Raw genomic sequence first — 12,828 nt, 5'->3', positions numbered from 1 at the left:
GAGAAAGGGAGTCCAGAATTCAAGTCAAGTGACCTAACTCAAAATATGGTTTTGTAAATGATGGAGCAAGATAGCAGCAGTTACTAGTGCCAAGTAACAAACTAGCAGTGACAAACAGAGATAAGAAGGAAGAACAACAGAATTTCGAGTACAAATTTCACCACTTTGTACTTCGCACTCTTTAACACTTGCTTGCTTCCTCTGTTCAAGGTATAACATACCCCCTAGGAAACATCAATAGTGGGGGGAAATTGACTGATTGGTCCTTTCACTCAATTTTGCAAGATTTGAGAAACCTGGAATCTACCAGTGGCCTTTCTGAAGGCAGCCTTTACATCCTTGTTCCTCAGACTATAGATGAGGGGGTTCAGCATGGGGATGACCACAGTGTAGAAGACAGACACTACCTTGTCTTCCTCCAGGGATTTTCCTGAGCTACTTCGTATGTACATGAAGATGAGGGTCCCAAAGAAAAGAGCCACAGCAGTGAGGTGGGAGACACATGTGGAGAAAGTCTTGACTCTTCCACCTGAAGACTTCATCCTCATGATAGCCTTGATGATGAGCAGGTAGGAAATGAGTATGATGAAGGCATTGGCCAAAATAACAAAGTTCCCAAAAAAGACAATGATAATCTCAACATTTGTTGTGTCACTGCAGGCCAGCTTCAGCAGAGGTGGGAGGTCACAAAAGAAGAAATTGATCTGATTATTTTCACAGAAGAAGAGAGAAAAGGTGCACGTGGTTCTTAAGATGGCCCCAAACAATCCACCACCATAGGCTCCAGCCACCAAACACCAGCATCTTCTAGGACTCATGGCTACAGTGTAGAGCAGTGGGTTGCTAATAGCAACATAGCGGTCATAGGCCATCACAGACAGCAGGAAACATTCTGTAGCTGCACAGATGGTGAAGAAGAAGAACTGGGCAGCACATTGGCCATAGGAGATGATCAGTCTGTCTTTGGCCAGTGTGGCCAGGATCTGAGGGGTGATGACTGAGGTGTAGCAGGCATCCAACACAGAAAGGTGGCTCAGGAAGAAATACATTGGGGTGTGGAGTTGGACATCCACCTGTATGAGAATGATCATGCCCAAGTTCCCTAGAATGGTGACAAGATAGAAACTGAGGAACACCAGAAAAAGGGGGACCTCCCACTTGGGAAGGTCATTAAAGCCCATGAGAAAAAACCTAGTTACTGTGGTGAGGTTATTCTTAGCCATAGAATCGATGTGGACTGCTAATCTGAGGATGGGAATGAAGTAAAGTAAAACAGGGACAAAAGCACAAACCCCTTTTCTCTCTGGTAGAAGTAGAGTTTGCAGCTATGAACTTATTTCCAATACTTGTTTCAGAAATCTTGAGCCAGGCTTATTCTTCTGGAGAAGTTCCTAAATTTGATAGAGCTGAGACTTATGCTCTTGTTTCTGATTCAGATTAATTCTGGTTTATATTTGAAATTTCTGTGAAGAGAAGACACAAATGACCTTCAGGTTTGAAAGGGGTTAAGACAACATCTATTCCAACCTTATATCTTGTACCACACATCTACCATATGCTTATATAAAGGTGGAATCTGTCTGTCCATACCTTACACACAGTGACCTCAGGTTAGCCTTTCTTGACACTCAAATCCAGCTAATGTCTTCTTTTCATGAAATTCTTACAGAAGTTTGAAGATGATATATTTTCTCTTCATGTTGTCCCTACAGCACACATTCACATATAATTTTTTCTAATTATATGTTTATTTAAGCAGGCTTAGAAAAAATGCCCTCTCAGGGACCAGCAAGACAGCTCAGATGAAACAGGCACTTGCACATAGGTCTGATAATATGAATTAGTTCCCCATATCCCACAGGTGCCTAGAGAGAATCCACCACAGAGAATTGTCCCTTAATCTCCACAGAAAGCCTATGTGCCTGCACACACACACACACACACACACACACACACACACACACACACACACACAGAGAGAGAGAGAGAGAGAGAGAGAGAGAGAGAGAGAGAGAGAGAGAGAGAGAGAGACTAGAAACTAGAAGCTTTTGGCTGGTTAAGCTTTCAGGCTTTCTAGCAGCAGTTCAGCTGAGATCCATTTGGATGAGGACTCAGAAACTTCTAGTCTGAGGAAACAGGATCAGCTGAGAAGTTGGCCAGGTGAGGTTAGCTGTGGCTTGTTCTGTCTCTGATCTTCCAATGCTTGAAAGCCTAAAAGCTTAACCAGCCAAATGCTGGATTTCTGCCTCTGGAATGCTAGGATTAAAGGCGTGTGCTACCACTGCCTGTCATCATGTTTAATATTGTGGCTGTTCTGTCTCTGACCCCAGATAAGTTTATTAGGGTACACAATATTTTGGGGAACACAATACCACCACATTATTCTTTTCTGCACTTCACTCTTTTAGCATCTAGCTCAGATTGTGTACTCATTCTTCTCTTCATTATGTGGCTTTGATAAGGTAACTCACCCCCTTGCCTCAATTTCTTCTCTATAATATTGAAAAAAATATGCCTGTATTTTAGGGTTTTGTGAGTGTTAAATGCTTTTTTCTTGTTGTTGTTTATCTGTTTTTTGAGACAGGGTTTCTTTGTGTATCCTTGGCTGTCCTAGAAGTAGCTGTGTAGACCAGAATGGTCTTAAACTCATAGAGATCTGCCTTTCTCTGCCTCCCAAGTACTGAAATTAAAGGCATACACCACCACTGTCCTGCTGGTATTAAGTAATTTAATGTGTGTAAAAGATATAATATCCAGTTCAAAAACACCTAAATATAGTCATTTCTTATTATTGCTAATGTTATTATAAATTTTAGATATGACCTGCTGTTTCCTTTTCTGAAAGACAATAAATTTCACTCATATAAATTATCTATGTTTATTTCTGCATCCCATTAATAATGTATTTTCAGATTATAGATTGCTAGAGAGACAGGTTCATACACATAGGCAACTTTGGCACAATAATTGAGTTATTTTTGTCCTCTCACTAAATGAAATAAATCCCTTCAAACTCTGTCTTTCTTCTCTTAAAAGAAATCTTGCCTTTCATCCCATTCCTGTACAAGTACTTGTTCTGCTCACTAGTTCTATGATTTGCTTGTTGGTGAGTTATGGAAATGGTAAGTGGTGTTTTTCTATTATGATTGCATATATACTATGCAATAAAGAATTCTGTTGATTCTGGGAAAAGATTTCAAGTATCAAGTGAAATTAATGTTCTTTTCCTATGGTTTATCAGTTTTTCAAGATAATTATATTTAATTTACCTTATAATGATTTATGACAAATTTCGCATTTCCTACAATTTCTTATCACCATATGGCACAGATCTCAGTCTTATCATCACCCACCATGCATACTACTGACTATTTTCCATATGCATTCTGTCTCTTCATGAAAGTTCCTAACACCTAAATGATCTCTGTGAGTTTCTTCATGGAAACCCAGATACATATCTCCTTACTTCAAAGGCATTGATACTTAAATATTTTATACAATACTGTCAATAATATCACTAGACAGATTCTATTGACACATCATTTATGGAAGAGAAACTGAAACCAGATATGAAAACTCCTCAAAGAGTTCACATGCAGAGGAATCACTGTCCATTTTAAAGACCCCTACTTGATAAAAAATCATGATTAAAAAATGACTCATTTAATATAATGCATCTCTACTTTTTTCATAAATATTTATATCCATAAACCCATATAGATTCCTGTATACTCAAACACTTCATGTTTTGAGAGATTCCTTTGTGTGTTACATATACATGAATGTATATGTTAGATATGTAATTTTAAAAGTGGTATAGTGAATAAGAATCCTAATTTTTCCTAAGAATTAAATCCAACTTTGTTTACATGAATTTCTAAGATATTCCTCAAAGGAAACTTTCAGGATGAGACTAGAGATATCCACTTTTGTAAGATGCAATTTAAAGGGTTTGAGACACCATCAAGTTGATTTGATCCTAGAATAAAGGAAATCAGTGGCCTTACTGAACCAAGTTTATTGTTAGTGAACATTTTGAAAAGAAAAACCTTGGTATTTTTGTGAGTTGATATCATTATTCATAATATACAATATAGAATATAAGATCCTTGAGGGAAAGTGAAAGAGATATATTTTCTAAAAAGAAACTTAACCCTAAAAATTATACTTACTTTAACTTTCAACCTACTCTCAACCTGTTTATCCTGTTTCCTGCAAGGGCTGAGTCCCTGGGTGGTCAGAGGGTTCTTAGCATCAAAGGAGCTCAAAAATCATATCTTTCCTCATCTTAGCAGAATCAGTCTCTCAAAACACTACAGCACACTTACTGAGCTTCTGCCTGGAGTCAGGAAGATGCTGAACGTATTAAAATTATTTCCTTTCAACTTGATAATCCTGAATCAAAATGTTCAAGTTTTTACTTTTATTTTACAGATAAGGAAAATGAAGCCCAGAAATATTAAATAATTTGTCTGAAATGTCACTACTGAAAGCAAGAGGTCCCACTTTGATCCCCTGACTGTAGCTGAACTAATTTATACTTGCTGCTTTTCCAAACACTAGTGTTTTGTTCATTGAGTACCTGCTCTGTGACAATCACGATGTGGCATGTTCTGCACACATTCTCGAACATAATCCTGTGAGCCTAGGAAAGAGGTATTATTTTTGTCTTTGAGGAGACTAAGATTATATAGATAAGGATGCTTCCCAATGTCAAAGCAACAAGCAAATCTGAAATCTAAGTTTATCTTATTCCAAAGATGTAACTCTAATATATGTGGTTATCACCCCTCCCAGTATATGTACAAGAAGCACAGAATTCACATTCTCAGGGAAATCTAAAAGCTAAGCTCTACAATCTGGTAACAGCCTCTCTCAAGAAACTATATGTTCTAAAAGGTACCTAGTAATACCCAACTCTGAAGAAATGAAAGCTGGTAGTTGCAAAACAAAAATGATCCATACATACCTGTGCATTTTGATGGAAACTGAACTCTAAGCATGGATATGGTGCCTGAAGAAGTGAAGGTCTGGGGTTGGAGAGATATCTGGTCTTTTAAGAGCACTCGCCACTCTTTCACCTTTCATTACTGACTTGGGTTCCATTCCTAGCGCCCACGTGGCATCGCACAGTCATCTGTAATTCCAGTTCCAGGGAATCTGATGCCGTGTTCTGGCCTCTGCTAGTATCAGGCACATATATGGTGGACAAATTGTGTACAGGCAAGATATTAATACACATAACTTAAAAGAAATTTAAAAAAGAAGGTCCAGTAGCAATGGACTTATTCTCTCCTTAATTTGCCTTCGCTGGTTTGTCTGGAAAAGCCCAGTATCGTTCCAGGGTTCTCAGGTGGTAGAATCACCCTGTTCAATTTGGAGCCTTTTAATTCAAATTAACAAAGGCATTATGTATTTTTGAAAAGTAACTCAGATTACATACATAGTTCAATGTAATGGGTGCATTTAGGGATTTATTCTTGCACAGCAAGCAAGTGGGTATTTAAAATGCTTTTGGGGAAGGCCAAAAGCTACACAGTGGATAAGTATTCCCTTGAATCATAAATCAGCTCCAGGGACAGTTCCTAAGACTCCTGGGAAAAGCTCCCCTATCATTTGCCCAACAATTTCCCACAGGCAATGGCTTATTTTTGCATCTTCTCCACATCTCTTAGTGGATAAAATCTAACCTGTGGGATTACATGGCAACTCCTTTAGCTAGAGTTTTCCTGCCTGGCCCACAGTCAGGACAAATCTCTCTCACCTGCCAGTCCCACAGCCGCTCAAACCCGATCAAGTAAACACAGAGACATATTGGTTACAAACTGTATGGCCGTGGCAGTCTTCTTGCTAACTGTTCTTACAGCTTAAATTAATCCATTTCTATAAATCTATACCTTGCCACGTGGCTCATGGCTTACTGGCATCTTCACATGCTGTTTCTCATCATGGCGGCTGGCAGTGTCTCTCTGACTCAGCCTTCCACTTCCCAGCTTTATTCTCCTCCTTGTCCCGCCTATACTTCCTGCCTAGCCAATGGCCAATCAGTGTTTTATTTATTGACTAATCAGCAACACATTTGCCATACAGAACATCCCACAGCAAACTCCTATGACTTCTAGGTTCTGGAGAGCAACAGCAGCTTCTGCGGGGAACAGGCATGGTCTGCTGAGTTACTCTGTCAGTGACCTGAAAGTTGGATCAGAGGTCTTCGCATAAAAGTCGTTTTACACTGTACATATTCTTACACTCACTGTCCACTTACAACTCAGATATGAAACTCCACAGTATTGTCTGTTCAAGTTTTCATAAGGAAGCATGATTTTTGACTCAGATGGCAATGCGTATAGGATAGTATAAGCATGCTTCAACTGCTTCTGCACTGAGCAGTATGCTTTCCCATGCCCTCAAGATCCATTTCCAGAGTTATACAGCCACCTTTTTTTGTTCTGTTTCTCATATATTTCCTGCCTCTGAAACCACAACCTCTTTTGTTAGAACCATATAATTTGCCAAAATTGCTTTTATATTACATAGTCCATAATTATTCATTAGAGGCTAGTCTTGTTTCTTCAGCTTCATGGTAGACTCTTACAGTCCACTAACCACAAATGTCCTTTGCAGTAGACTCAGCCTCACCTGTTTGCTTTTACCTATTTACTTGATATTACAGGATTTGAAAGAGTATGGCATAAGCAGTGTCACTGACATTGTATACCTTCCAAGTATCAAGATTTGGACAAATATTTTGATAATCAGCAAGCATTTGGCCTAGCCAGGATTGTGAGATCACAGATGCCAGAAAATACAAAGATATACTGAAAAGAAAGGAAGCTACTAACACTAGTGGAAACCCATGACCTGTGGACTGGTGGCTGTGGAGCCTCCATGGGACTGGACTAGGCCCTCTAGACATGGAAGATGGTTGTTTGGCTTGAACTGTTTGGGGGGCACCCAGGCAGGGGGATCGGGATCTGGCCCTGGTGCATGGGCAGGTTTCTGGGAATCCGGTGCCTGTGGTGTGACACCTTGCACAGCCTTGGTGCAGTGGGAAGGAAAGGGCTTGGACCTGCCTAGGCTCAGTGAGCTGGGCTCTGCTGACTCCCCATGGAAGACCTCGATTTGGGGGATGTGGGGATGCAGGGTGGCTTGGGAGGGAGGGCTGGAGAGTGGGAGGAAGTGGGGGGTCTGTGGATAGCATGAGGAGTGAGTAGAAAATTTCTTAATAAAGAAAAATAAAAATTAAAAAAAAGAAAGGAGGCTACTAGAGAGCAGAATATCTGATGTGCAGCTTAAGGAAGTTCACCCAATGCATTTTGATAAAATTTGTTATAACCTCCTGAAATTAATTTTGTTTTGAAATGACTGTGTGTCAGAGTATGTCTACTGATTTTATGCTTCCTATAGACAAACTAGAGTGAAAATTGGAACACACTGGAGGAAAAGTAGAAGAGAGTACACAGAAATGAGAATATTCCTTTGTTATTACCAGATAAGCTTGTTGTTGAACTGATTGTATAATGTTTACTATTCATCCCCTTTTTGGTAATGATTGGGAAATTATGAAAATTTTGGTATATTTCTCTTTTGTTATTCAGATTAAATATCATGTTTGGATTTTGGGGGAAGAACTACATCTCTGTTTTTTGAGCTACTTGTAATATTGCAGAAGACAGAGTAGAAAGACTTTAAGAGGTTTCTAAAGATCAGGGAGTATCCTGTGAGACTGTGTGCCCCTGTAATGTCAGAAGATGCATGCATAAAGTATAAGAAACATAACTGCCCAAACATGAGCTGAACAAAGACAACATTAACAGACATGCCAAAATTGATGACAGAAAGCGCATGAGCCTCAATCCTACCCAAAGAACTACAGGAAATTAAGGATTGTTGAGAGCAGAAGAGGTGATCTTTCCCAGGATCAAGAGTACACCAACTGGTTATCTGATATCAAGTGACCAGTCCTAAAACTACGCATATAAGTAACACTACACACACTGAGCATTTTATATTTAGGAATATGTATGTATCTATACATGTAAATACATGAATGTAATTACAGTTAATGAAAAAAGAGATCATGATTTTGAAAGAGAATAAGGGGGTGTAGATGGCCGGGTTTGGAGGGAGTAAAATGAAGGAATAAATGTTGTGATTATATTATAATCTCAAAAATAAAAAAAAAATACTGTAGAAGCAAATTAAACCCTGGTCAGAGCTAGAATGCAAGTGTTTCACTGATAAAGTACACACAGAAGAAACATATATAGAATAAAATGAAGTACAAAATTGTTAAGAACGTTGTCTTCCTATCTGGAGTCTAGCATTGACTTGATCACTGAAGAACTCTAGAAGTGTATTATACCTACTAAGGGTATTAGGCTTTTGCAGTTCATGTCAGTCATTCATTGGCTTTACGCTGTCCTCCAGAAGCTCAGTTATACCTTTTTAGGAACTTCTAGAAAAGATAGATAGCTTGGCTGAGGAAGACTTCTCCAGGGGAAAATGCAGTTACAAGTTATTGGCAGTTAGTCCTTACAAACATGTAGATTAGTTTGGTAACCAGGATGCTTAAATTCCAGGTAGACTAAGATTTCTGTCTATGGTTTATTGGTAATAAGCAAACTGGGAAGTCAGATGAGGCCAAATGACAATAGATTCCTGAAGCAAGTCACTCCTGAAGCCATCCAGATGAAATGCTATAGCTAAATGTGCTGATTAATTTCATTTTTACTTCATGATATAATTTTATTGTTTTATCTAGTTATTTCAACTGAAAAAGTTTTAGTGCCACTCTTATTTATTGTCTATACATAAATATATGTATATATGTGCATATATATGCATATAACACCGGGAAGAACAGAGTGGACTGATCAAAATGAATATGACCATGAACTATAAAAATAGTAGGATTTTCATAATTTTGTGATGGGATTTGCAAGAAGAAAAGACATATTATTTGAAAAAGATGTAAAGTATAGAGTACAATAGGAAAAACAAATCGGTGAAAATACTCAAGAAAAAAAATGGAAAAATAAAAACATTAGGGAGAGAGGCATAGACCTTCCTGATATAAAAGATTGGAGGACTATCAAGACAACAAATAACAAGACTTGAAAACATATCCAAGTACACATGAGAGATTTGTCTATGGTGAAGATGGTATATCACATGATTTGAAGAAAAGATAAATATTTAACATTGGTGACGGAGAGGTTAGTAAACTATTTGGGAAGAGAAATTTAAACAATAATTGACAGCTTACAAACAACTAGATACAACCAATGCTAAAAAATATAAGTAGATTATTTCTCAACATTTGATTAGAAATATATTTTTAAACCTGAAACTTCAGCATAATATGATAAAGAAAGAAACATACACACACACACACACACACACACACACACACACACATACACACACACACACACATATATATATATATATATTTCCATATGTCAAAATAGCATGTAATAATATGAAAGATAATATACCAAAAGTATAGTTCTCATATGTCAAAGACATGTTCTGTATTTAGCTCCCAGAAGTTTTGTTCATTACTTTTTACCTCCCACAGCTCTTGTAGTTAGCTGGGTTATCCTAGGTTATGCTACTGAGATAAGTCATACAAACTTTAAGTTGCTTAATTCAACAGAGTTGTATTTCTTTCTCTGGACACTTATTCTGCATAAGCCTTCATTTCTACCAGGATGTAAGCTCCATGATAACATTGATGTGTCTCTAATAACTGGGATATTTTCTGACATATAGTAGGCACTCAATAAATTTGTTAAATCAATGATGAGAGATATCCTTAATGTTTCTAACATCAAATTAGAAGCCTACTTGGTCATGGTGGATAATTTTCTGATGTGTTCTTGGAACCGGTTTGCCAATATTTTATTGAGTATTTTTGCATCAATGTTCATGAGGGAGATTGGTCTGTAATTCTCTTTCTTCATTTCATCTTTTTGTGGTTAAGGTATCAGAGTAACTGTTGCCTCATAAAAGGAGTTTGGTAATGTTCTTTCTGTTTCTATTGTGTGAAACAATTTGAAGAGTATTGGTATTAGCTCTTCTTTGAAATTCTGCTAGAATTCTGCACTGAAACCAACTAGTCCTGAGCAATTTTTGATTGGGAGAATTTTAATGACTGTTTCTATTTCCTTAGGGGTTATTGGTCTATTTCAAGTGTTTATTTGGTCTTGATTTAACTTTTGTACATTGTACCTATCCAGAAAACTGTCCATTTCTTTTAGATTTTACAATTCTGTGGAGTACAGGTTTTTGAGGTATGACCTGGATATGGTGAAATTATTATGGCCACTCCACGTAGTTAAAAGGGAGGTTTATTTTGTGGGGTAACTTACAAGTGAAGGGATAGTTTATAGGGCCTGGGAAAGGTGTAGCGCAGTCTGGCGGTGTTCTCTGGAGAACTCTGCTCAGTCTATCTCCAGCGTCCAGGGTCCAGGAACCAAAAGAGCCCATGCACCCGGATCTCGGGTCTTCAGAGTCCTCTCTCAGCCCCACCTTGTAGGCGTGACCATTACCGAAGCCTCAGTGGGGGTTGGAACTTCCAGGTCAAAGTTGGAAATGGCTACCCACTACACCTGATGATTATCTGAATTTCCTCCTTGTCAATTGTTATGTCTCCCTTTTCATTTCTAATTTTGTTAATTTGGATGCTCTTTCTCTGCCTTTTGGTTAGTTTTGTTAAGGGCTTGTCTATCTTCTTGATTTTCTCAAAGAACCAACTCTTTGTTTCATTAGTTCTTTGTATTGTTCTCTTTGTTTCTTTTTTATTGATTTCAGTCCTCAATTTGATTATTTCCTGGTGTCTATTCCTCCTGGTTGAGTTTTCTTCTTTTTGTTCTAGAGCTTTTAGGTGTACTGTTAAGTCACTAGTGTGAGATTTCACAACTGCTTTATGTGAGCATGTAGTGCTATGAATTTACCTCTTAGCATTGCTTTCTTAGTGTTCCATAAGTTTGGGTATGTTGTATTTCCATTTTCACTGAATTCTAGGAAGTCTTTAATTTCTTTATTTATTTCTCCCTTAACTCATTGGTGATTCAGTTGAGCTTATTCAGTTTCCATGTCATTGTAGGCTCTCTGTAATTTTTCTTGTTGTTGAAATCTAGCTTTAAGCCACGGTTGATCAATAAAATACAGGAGGTTATTACAATTTTTTTATCTGTTGAGATTTGCTTTGTGACCATGTATATGTTCAATTGTAGAGAAGGCTCAATGGGGTGTTGAGAAGAGGTATATTCTTTTTTGTTAGAATAGAATGTTCTATAGATATCTATTAAGTCCATTTGAGTCATAACATTTGTTAGTTCCCTTAATTCTCTGTTAAGTTTCTGCCTGGCAGATCAGTCCATTGGTGAGTTGGGTGAAGTCTCCCACTACTAATGTGTGTGGTTTGATGTGTGATTTAAGTTTTAGTAATATTTCTTTTACATGTGTGGATGCCCTTGTATTTGAGACATAAATGGTCAGAACTGAGACTTCATCTTGATGGATCTTTCCTGTGATGAATATGTAATATCCTTCCTGATCTCTTTTGATTGATTTTAGTTTAAAGTCTATTTTGTTAGATATTAGGATAGCTACACCAGCTTGCTTAATTCCATTTGATTGGAAAGTCTTTTCCCAGCCTTTTACTCTGAGGTAGTATCTATCTTTGAATTTGAGGTGTGTTTCTTGCATGTAGCAGAATGGTGGATCCTGATTTCATATCTGTTCTGTTAGCCTGTGTCTTTTTATAGGCAAATTTAGTCCACTGATATTTAAAGATATTAATGACCAGTGATTGTTAATTCCTCTTATCTCTTGGTTGTAGTGTGTATGTATTTCCCTTCTTTGGGATTTACTGCTGTGGAGTTATCTATTGCCTGTGTTTTCGTGGGTGCATCTGAATTCTTTAAGTTGGAGTTTTCCTTCTAGTGCGTTCTGTAGGGCTGGTTTTGTAAATAAGTATTGTTTAAACCTGGTTTTGTCTTTGAATATCTTGTTCACTCTGTCTATGGTGATTGAATGTTTTGCTGGGTATATTAGTCTAGGCTGGCATCCGTGGTCTCTTAGTGTCTGTATTATATCTGTCTAGGACCTTCTGACTTTCTGAGTCTCCATTGGGAAGTCGGGTGTTATTTTGATGGGTCTGCCTTTATGAGTCACTTGGCCTTTTTCCTTTGCTGCTCTTAATGTTTTTCCTTTATTCTGTATGTTTAGTGGTTTACTTATTATGTGGTGAGGGGCCTTTTGAGGGGAGGTAGTCTATTTGGTGTTCTTGTATCTTCCTAGTTATTTCTTGTATCTTCCTAGGTATTTCCTTCTTTAAGATGGGAAAGTTTTCTTCCTTGATTTTGTTGAATATGTTTTCTGTGCTTTTGAGTTAGTATTCATCTCCTTCTTCTATTCCTATTATTCTTAAATTTGGCCTTTTCATGGTTTCCCAGATTTTCTGGACATTTTGTGTTATGCCTATTTTGACTTTGGTGTTTCCTCTATTGTATCCTCTATGCCAGAGATTCTCTCTTCCATCTTTTGTATTCTGTTGGTTATGCTTGCATCTGTAACTCCTGTTCATTTACTCGTATTTTCTATTTCCAGCATTTCCTTGGTTTGTGTCTTCTTCATTGTTTCTATTTCACTTTTCAGGTCTTGAACTGTTTCCCTCACATGTTTAATTGCTTTTTCACGGTTTTCTTGGCTTTCTTTAAGGGATTTATTGATTTCTTCCAATTTTTTTGTTTGTCTTTTCCTAAATTTCTTTAATGGAATTTTTCATTTCCTCTTTAAAGACCTCTATCATGTTTA

General features: G+C 37.6%; 1 protein-coding gene across 1 annotated transcript; it reads right to left on the bottom strand.

Annotated features, from left to right (window-relative positions):
• Positions 1–272: 272 nt before the first annotated feature.
• On the bottom strand, positions 273–1,223 carry LOC128095334 (olfactory receptor 9I1-like). Its single transcript, XM_052714193.1, has one exon. The coding sequence runs from the start codon at positions 1,221–1,223 to the stop codon at positions 273–275; it is 951 nt and encodes a 316-aa protein (XP_052570153.1).
• Positions 1,224–12,828: the final 11,605 nt, after the last annotated feature.

Source organism: Peromyscus californicus, unplaced genomic scaffold (genome assembly GCF_007827085.1).
Source record: "Peromyscus californicus insignis strain IS unplaced genomic scaffold, ASM782708v3 Scaffold_4__1_contigs__length_199733344, whole genome shotgun sequence".
Taxonomy (NCBI): Eukaryota; Metazoa; Chordata; class Mammalia; order Rodentia; family Cricetidae; genus Peromyscus; species Peromyscus californicus.
Note: the sequence above shows the minus strand (reverse complement) of the source record. Positions and strands in the feature narration are given on the sequence as shown.